At 43.8% G+C, this 15,000-nt stretch overlaps 1 protein-coding gene across 4 annotated transcripts in view; it reads left to right on the forward strand.

The window, feature by feature from the left end:
* The window catches only part of dip2a (disco-interacting protein 2 homolog A), a gene marked incomplete at its 5' end in the record, with an annotated part of 240,814 nt that overhangs the window by 188,432 nt on the left and 37,382 nt on the right, over window positions 1-15,000 (forward strand). For all 4 annotated transcript variants that reach the window (XM_083642068.1, XM_083642065.1, XM_083642067.1 and 1 more), the window contains 7 exons: window positions 3,945-4,142; window positions 4,859-4,950; window positions 6,860-6,970; window positions 10,756-10,879; window positions 11,727-11,836; window positions 12,905-13,007; window positions 14,914-14,978. In XM_083642068.1, coding sequence (XP_083498194.1) covers window positions 3,945-4,142; window positions 4,859-4,950; window positions 6,860-6,970; window positions 10,756-10,879; window positions 11,727-11,836; window positions 12,905-13,007; window positions 14,914-14,978 — 803 coding nt within the window. The remainder of the gene's footprint in view (window positions 1-3,944; window positions 4,143-4,858; window positions 4,951-6,859; window positions 6,971-10,755; window positions 10,880-11,726; window positions 11,837-12,904; window positions 13,008-14,913; window positions 14,979-15,000) is intronic.

The raw sequence follows: 15,000 nt of genomic DNA on the forward strand, positions 1-15,000 counted from the left end.
CGTGTGAGAGTGAGTCAAGGATCACACTGGCTTGGAACAAACCGCTGGTTTATTGTGTGGCAACAAACCACATTGACAGGCTGACAGCTGACATGAAGTGAAGTCTGTACTACCGGTATGGAGCTCGCATTAGGAGCACGCTGATAGGCTTTAGCTTGTAAACAATGACAGTGGCTCGTAGTGGACAAATATCATGACATTGCGTAACGTTATAGCCCCCACATGTCCGTTAATTCGTGTGCCTGTTGATGAGCGATTTAAACAGAGCGACAGAGCGATTCCAAAGGGTTGAATCAAGCGACAGAGCGAAAAATAAATATCTCGGTGTGAACACAGCTTGAGGTGAGAGAGGGAGAGGGAGAGGTAACACCAGACTGACTGAGGTGAGAGAGAGAGAGAGAGAGAGAGAGAGAGAGGTAACACCAGACTGACTGAGGTGAGAGAGAGAGAGGTAACACCAGACTGACTGAGGTGAGAGAGAGAGAGAGAGGTAACACCAGACTGACTGAGGTGAGAGAGAGAGAGAGAGGTAACACCAGACTGACTGAGGTGAGAGAGAGAGAGAGAGAGAGAGAGAGAGAGAGGTAACACCAGACTGACTGAGGTGAGAGAGAGAGAGGTAACACCAGACTGACTGAGGTGAGAGAGAGAGAGAGAGGTAACACCAGACTGACTGAGGTGAGAGAGAGAGAGAGAGGTAACACCAGACTGACTGAGGTGAGAGAGAGAGAGAGAGAGAGAGAGAGAGAGGTAACACCAGACTGACTGAGGTGAGAGAGAGAGAGAGAGAGGTAACACCAGACTGAGGTGAGAGAGAGAGAGGTAACACCAGACTGACTGAGGTGAGAGAGAGAGAGAGAGAGAGGTGACACCAGACTGAGGTGAGAGAGAGAGAGGTAACACCAGACTGACTGAGGTGAGAGAGAGAGAGAGAGAGAGGTAACACCAGACTGAGGTGAGAGAGAGAGAGGTAACACCAGACTGACTGAGGTGAGAGAGAGAGAGAGAGAGAGGTAACACCAGACTGAGGTGAGAGAGAGAGAGGTAACACCAGACTGACTGAGGTGAGAGAGAGAGAGAGAGAGAGGTAACACCAGACTGAGGTGAGAGAGAGAGAGGTAACACCAGACTGACTGAGGTGAGAGAGAGAGAGAGAGAGAGGTAACACCAGACTGAGGTGAGAGAGAGAGAGGTAACACCAGACTGACTGAGGTGAGAGAGAGAGAGAGGTAACACCAGACTGAGGTGAGAGAGAGAGAGGTAACACCAGACTGACTGAGGTGAGAGAGAGAGAGGTAACACCAGACTGACTGAGGTGAGAGAGAGAGAGGTAACACCAGACTGACTGAGGTGAGAGAGAGAGAGAGGGAGAGGTAACACCAGACTGAGGTGAGAGAGAGAGAGGTAACACCAGACTGACTGAGGTGAGAGAGAGAGAGAGGGAGAGGTAACACCAGACTGACTGAGGTGAGAGAGAGAGAGGTAACACCAGACTGACTGAGGTGAGAGAGAGAGAGAGGTAACACCAGACTGACTGAGGTGAGAGAGAGAGAGGTAACAGTCACTGGACAGAGAAGAAGACAGGTGTTACTAAAGCTTAAAAAAAAGGAGGATAAACTCATTGAGATGCACCATCTCGTTTTCGAGGGGGTCCTCAGGCCCGAAAACAGAAATGAACATTTAAATGGTAAATGGTCTGCATTTATATAGCGCTTTTATCCAAAGCGCTTTACAATCAGTAGATAGTCTACATTCACCCATTCATACACCGATGGCGGCAGGCTGCCACGCAGGGTGCCTACACACCATCGGGAGCAAGGAGGGTTAAGTGTCTTGCCCAGGGACACAGCGACAGCAGCCGGGAGGGAGCGGGGATCGAACCGCCAACCCTTGCGTCATTGGCCGACCCGCTCTACCTCCTGAGCTAAAGCCGCCCCCACACACAATACCAAAACCACACCCCTTACATCCATTACAAATGTCATATTTAAATACAATCAACAAGGAATTGACCAAATTGGATAATAACATCTGTAAGTATCATAAACCAAAAACCCATTAAAAAAATACAATTGACCTTGAGACGAGGGAACCCAGGGCGATGCTAACTTCCGGGTTGTCCTCCATAAGGGGACATTCACACCAAACGCGTTCTTTTCAGTCAGAACACTATGAAAATCATGTTGAGAGCGCTTCCATTGTGCACAAAACACAGCGCACGGAGCGTTTTTTTTGTGCCCTCCGTTTATTTCCCCCTGTAGTCGCGTGCAGTACAGATCAGAACACAACGACCACAAGGACGGTAGCCAGCTAGTTTTGTCTGTTTGATGTTGTTCACTGTCAACACGAAAGCCAGATTATTGCCAATTCTAGCAGCAGCAGAGGTTGAGAATCCCTCGGGAGGAGAGAAGGTACGAGTGGAAAAGACGAGCAGCGCGCTTTTCCTCTAATGTTCAACTTTTTTCAGCTTTAAAACGGCCACAGCGCCCCTCCAAAAACAACAGGTGCGTTCATTAAAAGAGGAGCACGTCTAGCGCGTCCTTACATAGAGAATGAATTTCAGAAAGACGCTGGCAGCTCCAAAAACGCTTTTGGTTTGAATGTCCCCTAACACAGCAGGGACAACATCATATAACACCCATGCGTCATCTCTGCAGCACGCCATTGTCCCACTTCCTTATCCTGAAACAGCTCTTTTTCTGTCAGCATGCAGTCCAGAAATACACACACACACACGCGCGCGCGCGCGCATGCACGCACACACACACACACACACACTGCAGCTCAGACAGGCAGCAGTGCAGTGTTACTGCATGCTACAGATCTCTCTCTGGGTCTGGGACGCTTTCCCCCAGCCAGCTGGTTATGGGAGGAAACCGTTCACTTGGCCAGTTTTTGGCCAGTGGTGGATTCAGTCATCCCCAATCAGTAACGACTTTGCGATTAGACAACATGGGAGGCGCAGCCCATTTTTCGAACCACTCTCTCATCGGTGCTACGACCTGTCACTCATTCAATTTTAACCCGCCTTCAAAAACCAACAGTGGCTGTGAAGTGGCACAGACTCATTTATGTAGTATGCAGAGCGCAGCGATTCAATGTAATATTTGAGCCTGGGGAGAGACTAACACACAGTTGACTCTGCCAGAAAAAATTGCCCAGTGACCGTTTCAACTGTATCGACTCATGTCCCTTCCTCCTCCTCCAGTGTTTCCCATACATAAAGGAATTTGTGGCGGGCCGCCACAAAAGGATTTGGACCGCCACAAAAAGATGTTGACCAAAAAAAAAAAAAAAAAAGTTTTTTTATTTTATTTTTTATTTTACAGTGCACCTGAACGCAACATGCAAGATATCCGCTGAATAAGTGTCCAATAAATGTTCATGTCATTCTGGCCAATACTTCTGTTATAGCATTTCAGTCTGGAATATGGAATATCTTTAAATAATCTATGATTTAGCTGCTAAATTGTCACCGCCATCTGCTCGCTACCCAGGCACTTATGTATGTACTTAACCTAAGTAACTTAACCTAACTAACTATCCGGTGTGCACAACACTGTCAGCCTAAACTCCGGCTGACACCCCAAAAACCTACAATCCGCTACAGAAAAATGTATATTGTTTGTTTATTAACTGGCCCCTCGCCTTCTATCATTTCACGAAAGTGGCAAAGCAAGTTGAGTATCCCTGACCTATAGGGAGAAATTTAGTTTGTTATTGTAACCCCACAGCACAGTAATGATGACATTTTCTTCATAGATGTAGCCTTTTAATTTTGCTCTTAAGCTTTCTCAAAGTACACCAAATTCATGCATTTTACTTTAAAATGTTTTAAAAAATCTCGCGGGGGGGATGCACCCGCACCCCCCTAGGGGGTCTGCGGTCCCCTACCACAAATACTCTAAATCCTGTGGGAAACACTGTCCTCCTTGTGTATTTAGTCCAGCAGCCAGATCCCAACCAGCCAAAGCCAGAAGGCCAGCAGATGAGTTCCCTGGAAGGAGATCCTCTGGGCGTCGTCACCAACTGGCCTCCCTCCTTGCCAGCGGCCTTACAACGCTGGGGCACCACACAGCCCAAGAGCCCCTGTCTGACCGGACTAGACAACGCTGGCAAGCCCGTTTACACACTCACCTACGGTAGGTACAGTATGATGTATGAACCTGTTTACACACTCACCTACGGTAGGTCTGATTTATGAGCCTGTGGGTGATTTGTCCAGAAGTAACAATGGAGAACAGCAGGGGGGAAGCAATGTTTCACTTTAATTTTGCCAAATGAGGAGAGGGGGGGGGGGTATATCATCTTTCAACACTCCCTGTCATCAATACCCTGGACAAATCACTAACTTTTCACCTTTTTCCTGGACTTACTTTTCCCATGATTCCCAGCGGTAGCCGGTTGTCGACTTCCTGTTTACATTTTTTTCACTAGCAAGGAGGTGCGCGCCGCTGTCAAAGAGTGGGAACGTTTGGCTTATTTTATCCCAATTTCTTATATACAAAAGCAGCCTGACAATTATGCACGTGTGAAGTGATTATGCTGGGGGGCATCATTACAAGACATAGGTAGGTACAAAGTCACAACAATTATTATGATTATTTTCAGTCTGTTTCGCTATGAATGGTCCTGGGCGGAAACAGGCAACCGGCAGCTGGAAACAGGGAGGGAGGGTGTCATGGAAGTGCCCACGGTCTCAACATGAAACTCGTGAATACAATGAATTGTCTCTATAGAAGACTCTGCCAGCCTTATTTTTAATCAATTGTTGATCTGAGCTATCATTTATGTATGCTTTGATCCACAGGTGTTTAAATCATATGATATAGCTGACAGTGTGTGTACTCCTCTGTAGGTAAACTATGGACCCGCAGTCAGAAGCTGGCCTACACTCTTCTTAACAAGCTGAGCAGCAGAAACGAGCCTTTACTTCTGCCTGGAGACAGGGTAAGTCAATATGAAATATCAATAGAAATATGACCGTATGTTAAATAGATGGGCGGTAATGCAGACATCATGAGGTTAGTTACATGTTACATTCCTGTGCTGCAGCAAATGAGCTTTGATTCCTAGATCACACCTGTATTACAAACAAGTTAGTGCTAGAAAAAGAAAGAAAAAAGAGATGAAAACAGATGTAAAAAGCTATTGTTGCCGACTGGCTCGAAACGTCACTCAATTTATAAAGAAATAAAAAAAACTACACGGGAGCTCCAGTGGTGTACAGATCCATTATTTATCTTGTAAGTAACTATTTGATCCAGCACCACCCTAACTGTGTTGGATGTGATCCAGCACCACCCTAACTGTGTTGGATGTGATGCAGCACCACCCTAACTGTGTTGGATGTGATGCAGCACCACCCTAACTGTGTTGGATGTGATGCAGCACCACCCTAACTGTGTTGGATGTGATGCAGCACCACCCTAACTGTGTTGGATGTGATGCAGCACCACCCTAACTGTGTTGGATGTGATCCAGCACCACCCTAACTGTGTTGGATGTGATCCAGCACCCACCCTAACTGTGTTGGATGTGATCCAGCACCACCCTAACTGTGTTGGATGTGATCCAGCACCACCCTAACTGTGTTGGATGTGATCCAGCACCACCCTAACTGTGTTGGATGTGATCCAGCACCACCCTAACTGTGTTGGATGTGATCCAGCACCACCCTAACTGTGTTGGATGTGATCCAGCACCCACCCTAACTGTGTTGGATGTGATCCAGCACCACCCTAACTGTGTTGGATGTGATCCAGCACCCACCCTAACTGTGTTGGATGTGATGCAGCACCACCCTAACTGTGTTGGATGTGATCCAGCACCACCCTAACTGTGTTGGATGTGATCCAGCACCCACCCTAACTGTGTTGGATGTGATCCAGCACCACCCTAACTGTGTTGGATGTGATCCAGCACCCACCCTAACTGTGTTGGATGTGATGCAGCACCACCCTAACTGTGTTGGATGTGATGCAGCACCACCCTAACTGTGTTGGATGTGATGCAGCACCACCGTAACTGTGTTGGATGTGATGCAGCACCCACCCTAACTGTGTTGGATGTGCGTGCCTCATCTATTTTTACTAAAAATATTATTGTTTATCATTCAAGATAGGAGCATAACAGACTAAATAGGCTTGCAGATTTTCATCCCAACAGAGAATTCAGAATCAATTCAAACCACTTAAAATGCTTATGATATTTATGCATGGTTTCCATACAGAATTTTGCATATCCTATGTCCCATTTTCAAATACTAGGCATCTCGCGCTCTCGATTCCTAGGCTCGCCCACTGTGTGGGCTTGCCAGCTCGGCTGCTGCGTGGCCTCGCCTGCTCTATTGCCGCACGCAGGTGTGTGTGTGTTGCTCACAAAATGTTATTGCCCTTAAGTTTACATGTGTGCGAGTGTGTGTGTGCCCCTTAAGTTTACATCCATCAGTCTTATGACATTACTGATGACATCATCAGTGTCTTATGACATCACTGATCAGCGATGTCACAATGCTGATGATGTCACTGATGACATCATCAGTGATGTCACAAAGCACAATTGCTCAAGTGACATCATCAGGGATTTATGACATCACTGATGACATCATCAGTGGGACAAAAATGTAAACAGAGAGAGAACAGAGATTGTCTACATGCTCCCTTTTATAATAGGATAATATGACTATGTTGACCTACAAGGGGAAGCAAATGATTGGTGTCAGATCTTGTTCACTATATTTTGTTGCACTTCCCTCTTACCATCTAGTGTTTTGCTGTAAAAATAAATCTCTGACATTATGTCTTCCTGTCAGAATGCAGACTATGACAGCCAAAGTGTTCATGTGATCTTCCTGCAGGTAGCCCTTGTGTTCCCCAACAACGACCCTGTGATGTTCATGGTGGCCTTCTACGGCTGTCTGCTGGCCGAGCTGGTGCCTGTGCCCATCGAGGTGCCGCTCACCAGAAAGGTAACGGCAGCGCCAGGCTGCATGCTAACCATACAGTAACAGAGCAGGCTGCATGCTAACCATCCAGTAACAGAGTAACAAAGTGAAACTAACTCCCCCCCTCCCAGATTCAGATTTTATTTTACTCTCTAGACCAGTGGTCCCCAACCCCCGTGCAGCGGACCGGTACCGGGCCAATTTTTTATAAACATAGGCTATAATATTATAGGCTGTGTGTGGTAGTTGAAACATAGTTTCAAGTTGACGTTTATTTATGTTTGTAGTTGAAACAAAAACATAAATACTGTAGGCTACATACAGTACAACACAAAAGGCTGTTATTTACCCTTTGTCGCTACCTGGTGAGTAAGTATATATGTAACTAAAACCATTAAAATTGACAACCGGTCCACAACTTTTTTTTCCATGTATCTACCGGTCCTTGGCACAAAAAAGGTTGGGAACCCCTGCTCTAGACCACACATTGTGGTATGGAGTACAAACAAAATGGTAAACTACCAGAATAGATCTTTGGTACGAGTCATGTCTTTCTGCAGTTACAGAATAAGTTGAAATATGGATGGATGATTTACAAAATATTTAGCCAGGCAGTTTTTACACTCAAACAAAACATGCTATTCATCTTCATGACAGTTGTCATTACATACATTACTAAACCTTTGATTCATCGCCAGACTTTTGTATCTTCCTATTAATTTAGGGGTTCTACTATTAGAGACTCAGACATTACAAATAGCCTGGCTTCACCTGCTGTTTTCACAAAATAAGTCATTTAGAAACTGCCCTGTGTAGCCACTGAAGAGCAGTAGTGACCCCTACTGGAAGGACATCTGAATGACTGAATGACAGATCAGACCTCAGAACAGTCTGATAATTAGGGCATTTGATTGTTGAGATTGAATATTTATTTCCATATCCCTGCTTATTTGCTTAACACCAGATGCTGGTTTGGTAGTTTGTTGTGTGACTATAACTGTACAAGCACTCATTGATTATCTCTGAACTAATTGCAAAGCAGTAGGATGCACTGGAGTCTCCAGGCCGTCCATCAGCTCAAACTGAAACAAAGTCATCCCTATGAGTTATATATTAGTTATACAGGCTGAATGTTTATGCTGCTCTTGGCTGTTGGCAGATGCTGTGCTGTAATGAATGAGATTTGAGTGAGGTGAAATGATTTGTGATGCCAGTCCAAATATTAGATCAGAGGCCAGAAACACACTCACTCACTGCCACTGATTTCCTCTGTACCTTTCCTCTTTCTTTCTTTCTTTCTTTCTTTCTTTCTTTCTTTCTTTCTTTCTTTCTTTCTTTCTTTCTTTCGTTCTTTCTGTCTCTCTCACTCCCTGCCTCCCTGCCTTCTCCATTCCTCTCTTTCTCCCTCCCACTCCATATCTCTCACTTTTTTCTTTTTTCTTTCTTTCATGCACAGTAAGGTTTGCGCAGCGGGAGTAAAGCCTGTAAGCTAATTTGTGCAGCGTGTGTGTAATTTGTGTGTGTGCGTGCGTGCGTGTGTGTGTGTGTGCAGTGTGTGTGGGTAGTGTGTGTGTGTGTGTGTGTGTGTCAGATCTTGGATTTCATCCCTGCTATGATTGGGCTTTGAGGCTCAGCGGTGGAGTTTTTAACCCTTGTACACTGCTAACTAATACTTACCCTTCATTGTTATGCCCCTCCCATTGTCCTGTTTTGGCTAATTATTTTTCTAATGATAAGAATGGTAAAAAAAAAAAAAAAAACTTTTTTCTTTTTTCTTTCAAACATTTTACCTTCAGATGAAGCTATACATACCAAAAATATTTATTCATTTTCAGAAATGTAACCCATTATAAGCCAGTTTGTCTTGACTATAAACAGTTTCACTTGCTGCTTTTACAGATTTCCACAATCTCTGCACAAAATATAATCCAAAGGGAATGTTTTTGGGTGGGATTATCACAGTGGGGTCTATGTAAAAGATTATTACCAATATTTATTTTGTTCCATTGTTACTTTTTATTCAGTGACAATTTAAAAAAAAAATGCACTGTATATTTTTTTAGACCATCTAATTCACCATTTTTGGGCAATTAGAGTGAGTCCTTCTGGGCAAGTACTAACCATTTTTGGCCTCAACAACAATAGAGGGAGAATCTTTTTTTCCTTTTTTGCTCAATCTCATGTTTGCTCAATCTCATGTCTCAATGTTCATTACTTTTCAGAATTTCAACCCTTTCAATGCCAGTTTTTAGTAATTGACCATTTCCTTGACCGGCCAAGGGTGCATTCTGTCATTCTGATGCAGGTCATAAACAGACTCTGTCTAGCCTAGTATGTGCATGATCAGGACACATCGGGATGGGGCTTTGGTGGGGGGGTGGGGGGACAGCTCAAGTTGCTTGTGTGTGTGTGTGTGTGTGTGTGTGCGCGCACACACACACACACACACACACACACACACACACACATCCATATGAACACCATTTTAGCTGAAATTATTTATTCCATTGGGCTGTAGTGGTCCATAATGCAGCACAAACAGAAACCAGCTAAATTGATTGCAATAGATGCATGAGAAAATGTTGCAATCTGCTGAAAAATATTAAAAACCATAATTTTGAAGCCTTATGTCCAAAATATCTGGAGGAAGTCATAAAAAAATGCTTTTTTGTAAAAAGTGTCTTGGAGCTCAAAAATAGCACTTTTTTGCACTTTATAGATGCATGCCATACATGAGAAAATGTTGCAATCTGCTGAAAAATATTAAAAACCATAATTTTGAAGCCTTATGTCCAAAATATCTGGAGGAAGTCATAAAAAAATGCTTTTTTGTAAAAAGTGTCTTGGAGCTCAAAAATAGCACTTTTTTGCACTTTATAGTGGTTTTCAATGGGGAATCTATCTATTCATTTCTGGATATAACATAAATGCAGTAAACATTTTTGATTCCCGGGGCCAAAAATGAGCTGAGGCACTGAAGTGTGAAAATCCTTGATATATGCCCCAATCCCCCACCCAATTTCAAAATTCATCGCCATTTGACCATTTATATCACATTTATAACAATGCGCACACAGAAAATTACACTGCACTAGCCCAAAATGTACCAACACTGTACAAGGGTTAATAGTGACCGGACGTCACTCCGCCTTCTTACCTGCTGATTCTTTGATGTCCTCTCAAGACTGCTCTTTTTCATCATCATCTTATCTCTCTCTCTCTCTCTCCTCTCTCTCTCTCCTCTCTCTCTCTCTCTCCTCTCTCTCTCTCTCTCTCTCTCCTCTCTCTCCTCTCTCTCTCTCTCTCCTCTCTCTCTCTCCTCTCTCTCCTCTCTCTTTCTCTCTCTCTCTCTCTCTCTCTCTTTCTCTCCATTACAATTCCCACTTACCTAAGAGCAGCTTATTGACAGCTTGTACCTTTTGAGGTGTTAATAATTCATCTCTGTGCGGGGTAACTGATAAGGCCCAATTATACTCTACGTTAAAGACAGAGCCTTCTGTCCGTCTTCTTCTGCGTTCATTTCGTGCGTTTTCTGTCCGTCATCTGAAAGCTTACGGATATGCATGAAATGCAGCAGAACCACACACACTCTCACACATTCGACTCTCTACTGCCCACTGGTGGATGTATTGCTTAACATGATACTAGTCTCGCAGTGCCAGTGCAAGTATGTGGGCAGTGACGATTACACCGTTTGAAACGGACGCATTTATTTTCGTATGAAATGGAGTATAAATTAGCCTTCACAGTATATTTGTGCAAAGTGCGTTAGTATGACCTTTATCCTTTCATCTCTTTCGGTCCCGCAGGATGCAGGAAGTCAGCAGATCGGCTTTCTGTTGGGCAGCTGTGGCGTCACGCTGGCGCTGACCACCGACGCTTGTCAGAAAGGCCTTCCCAAAGCCCAGACGGGCGAGGTGGCCACCTTCAAAGGTGCAGTGTGTTGTTATTTTACATTGTGTTGTTATTTTACATTGTGTTGTTATTTTACAGTGTGTTGTTATTTTACAGTGTGTTGTTATTTTACAGTGTGTTGTTATTTTTATTGTGTTTTCATGGTTAAGGCTTATGTACAATACTTCTCCATCTGCATATGCATTGTTTCACTGGGATGAACTGATTTGATGTGTCTTCCTGTGCAGGTTGAACTGATTTGACATGTCTTCCTGTGCAGGTTGAACTGATTTGACATGTCTTCCTGTGCAGGTTGAACTGATTTGATATGTCTTCCTGTGCAGGTTGAACTGATTTGACGTGTCTTCCTGTGCAGGTTGAACTGATTTGATGTGTCTTCCTGTGCAGGTTGAACTGATTTGATGTGTCTTCCTGTGCAGGTTGAACTGATTTGATGTCTTCCTGTGCAGGTTGAACTGATTTGACATGTCTTCCTGTGCAGGTTGAACTGATTTGATGTGTCGTCCTGTGCAGGTTGAACTGATTTGACGTGTCTTCCTGTGCAGGGTGAACTGATTTGATATGTCTTCCTGTGCAGGTTGAACTGATTTGACGTGTCTTCCTGTGCAGGTTGAACTGATTTGATATGTCTTCCTGTGCAGGTTGAACTGATTTGATATGTCTTCCTGTGCAGGTTGAACTGATTTGATATGTCTTCCTGTGCAGGTTGAACTGATTTGACATGTCTTCCTGTGCAGGTTGAACTGATTTGATGTGTCTTCCTGTGCAGGTTGAACTGATTTGACATGTCTTCCTGTGCAGGTTAAACTGATTTGACGTGTCTTCCTGTGCAGGTTAAACTGATTTGATGTGTCTTCCTGTGCAGGTTGGCCACGGTTGCTGTGGTTTGTGACTGATGGGAAACATGTTGTAAAGCCTCCTAAAGACTGGCATCCTCCAGTACGAGAAGCCAGTCATGACATCGCCTACATAGAGGTCAGTAATGACACAGCCTACATAGAGGTCAGTAATGACACAGCCTACATAGAGGTCAGTAATGACACAGCTTACATAGAGGTCAGTAATGACACAGCCTACATAGAGGTCAGTAGTGACACAGCCTACATAGAGGTCAGTAATGACACAGCCTACATAGAGGTCAGTAATGACACAGCCTACATAGAGGTCAGTAGTGACACAGCCTACATAGAGGTCAGTAATGACACAGCCTACATAGAGGTCAGTAATGACACAGCCTACATAGAGGTCAGTAGTGACACCGCCTACATAGAGGTCAGTAATGACACAGCCTACATAGAGGTCAGTAGTGACACAGCCTACATAGAGGTCAGTAATGACACAGCCTACATAGAGGTCAGTAATGACACAGCCTACATAGAGGTCAGTAATGACACAGCCTACATAGATGTCAGTAATGACACAGCCTACATAGAGGTCAGTAATGACACAGCCTACATAGAGGTCAGTAATGACACAGCCTACATAGAGGTCAGTAATGACACAGCCTACATAGAGGTCAGTAATGACACAGCCTACATAGAGGTCAGTAATGACACAGCCTACATAGAGGTCAGTAATGACACAGCCTACATAGAGGTCAGTAATGACACAGCCTACATAGAGGTCAGTAATGACACAGCCTACATAGAGGTCAGTAGTGACACAGCCTACATAGAGGTCAGTAATGACACAGCCTACATAGAGGTCAGTAATGACACCGCCTACATAGAGGTCAGTAATGACACAGCCTACATAGAGGTCAGTAATGACACAGCCTACATAGAGGTCAGTGCAGTTTGCTTGTTGTCAACGTAGAAATAAACAAATCATGAGTTTCTAGTTTGGAATAGAAAGTGGAAGTTCATTCCATATCCTGAGGATCTGAAGAAACTTTCATTTTACCAACCAAGCGCTTAAATTACCTTTACATCACAAAGTATTGTCATTTGTTTTCATTTTGTGCTATCAATCATTTTGTAAGAGTAGATATCTAATTTTGGAGTGAAACCATTTCAAATGTAGTTTGGTGTTTCTCATATCCAGTACAAGACCAGCAAGGAAGGCAGCACCATGGGGATCAGCGTGTCCCACTCAGCCATGCTGGCTCACTGTCACGCTCTGACTCAGGCCTGTGGCTACACTGAGGGTGAGTGAGGCATCCTAAATTACTTTCCCAGCTGACTTTTCATGGACCCCTTGCATGGGATCCCATGCACATCTCTTACAAGCACAATAAGCACTTGATGTGGCTGATAGCACAACGCTGTAACATTGGAATGTTGATATATATTTTTTTTTGTTTTTGTTTTGTTCTGTTTTGTCTGAGCCTGTTTTTGTTCTGAAAATTGTAAAAAAGAAAAGAAAAATGACTGTAGTGCATTCTGCCCTGTGACAGCTGCTCCATTCACTAAATGATACAGTAAGAAGCAATCATTTTGATATTCAAGCTCCACAATTGTACCTGCATTACTTTTTGTAGTATAGACCTTATTCGCTAACCCCGGACAGCGCCATATTGTTGACATACCGTCCTGCAGCTGACAACTATAGTAACGGCCTTATTGTCGTTTCTGTTCCATTACAAAATAGTGATGACAGCAATAAAAAACCCAGAGTTGTTGTTTGTATGCTGCCGTTAATGCCTGTAATAATAAACAAAAGAAAAAACGAGGTGAACAGACTTTGCTGTGAGGAGCTGTCAGAAAGTTTCACCTGTCTCTCCTAACTATCCACACATCTCCTGTGCTGCTGACGTATCCTCAGTCTCGCTCCATTCAACGTCTGTGGACGGTAGAGATAGAAACAAACCACGGGGACTTTATTGCTGTCATTACTACAGCCGTGTGTAACGCAGGTCACCATCCGAACACAATTGGAACGATACAGGTAACGCTAACGGCGGCTAGCTTCCTATAAACGCTGCTCTTACATAGGCTGTCACTAAGAGCTGCTGCGCTATGTCAAGAACATGGCGGTGGTGGGTGTGCCCGTACGTGAGTGACGTCAATCGAATACGGTCTATTGATCTGATAGGTATAGGCCTTTTTTCACAGCAGTCATTTTTTGTCTAAAAGGCAGGAAGCAACACAGGTGCAACCAAACATTAATTAGGGTTTCCAACTTCCAATCCATTTGAGGTGTTCCAGTACTGGGGCCCTAATTAATGATTTGGTTGTTTACCCTGCCTTTTGGACACAAAATATGAATGAAAGTCTAGCAAAATGGGAAAATAAATTGTATGGATTAGGCTTGATTGCTGGAATTCCCTTGTTAGGGTTTCCTTTATACACAGTAACAGTTTTCCAAAATATATTTTCATGCATCCCTGGCATTTTGAATAAACTTTTGTTTGGAGAATAGTCTAGTCTAGAATACTATAGAATGTCCCTATTATTGTATTGCTCATCCGTCCCATCAGAGTAGAATTATGGTCTAGTTTGATAAGTGTAACTGTGCAGACCTGCATCAAGTATACTGAGAGAGAGAGAGATGCATCCTCTCCACCAGTGTCCCAGTTTCAGCCTAAATAACTCCTAACTGCAGCAGCAGCTCTTAGAGAGCCTGCAGGCCTGTTTGTGAACTTGGTGATTCACTCGTGCTGCACACTACTATCAAGGTCAGGCTTTACGTTTCATGAAGGAAATTGCAATTTGTAAAAGGTAATGCGAGTATCATCATGAGATTAACGAGTATCATCATGAGATTAATGAGTATCATCATGAGATTAACGAGTATCATCATGAGATTAACGAGTATCATCATGAGATTAACGAGTATCATCATGAGATTAACGAGATTAACGAGTATCATCATGAGATTAACGAGTATCATCATGAGATTAACGAGTATCATCATGAGATTAACGAGTATCATCATGAGATTAACGAGATTAACGAGTATCATCATGAGATTAACGAGTATCATCATGAGATTGTGCTACTGAAGAATCGCAGCGTCGGAGTTAATTATATTGTAACAGGATATTGTTGTGATGATCTCAATCCCTTTTTGCCCCTCTGACTTTGACAAAATGTGTCTTTTTTGACGTGCAGCGGAGACCATAACCAACGTCCTGGACTTCAAGAGAGAAGCAGGATTATGGCACGGCGTTCTTACTGTGAGTGTCCTGACATCCTCTG

Source organism: Poromitra crassiceps, assembly GCF_964638095.1.
Source record: "Poromitra crassiceps genome assembly, chromosome: 8".
NCBI classification, from domain to species: Eukaryota; Metazoa; Chordata; class Actinopteri; order Beryciformes; family Melamphaidae; genus Poromitra; species Poromitra crassiceps.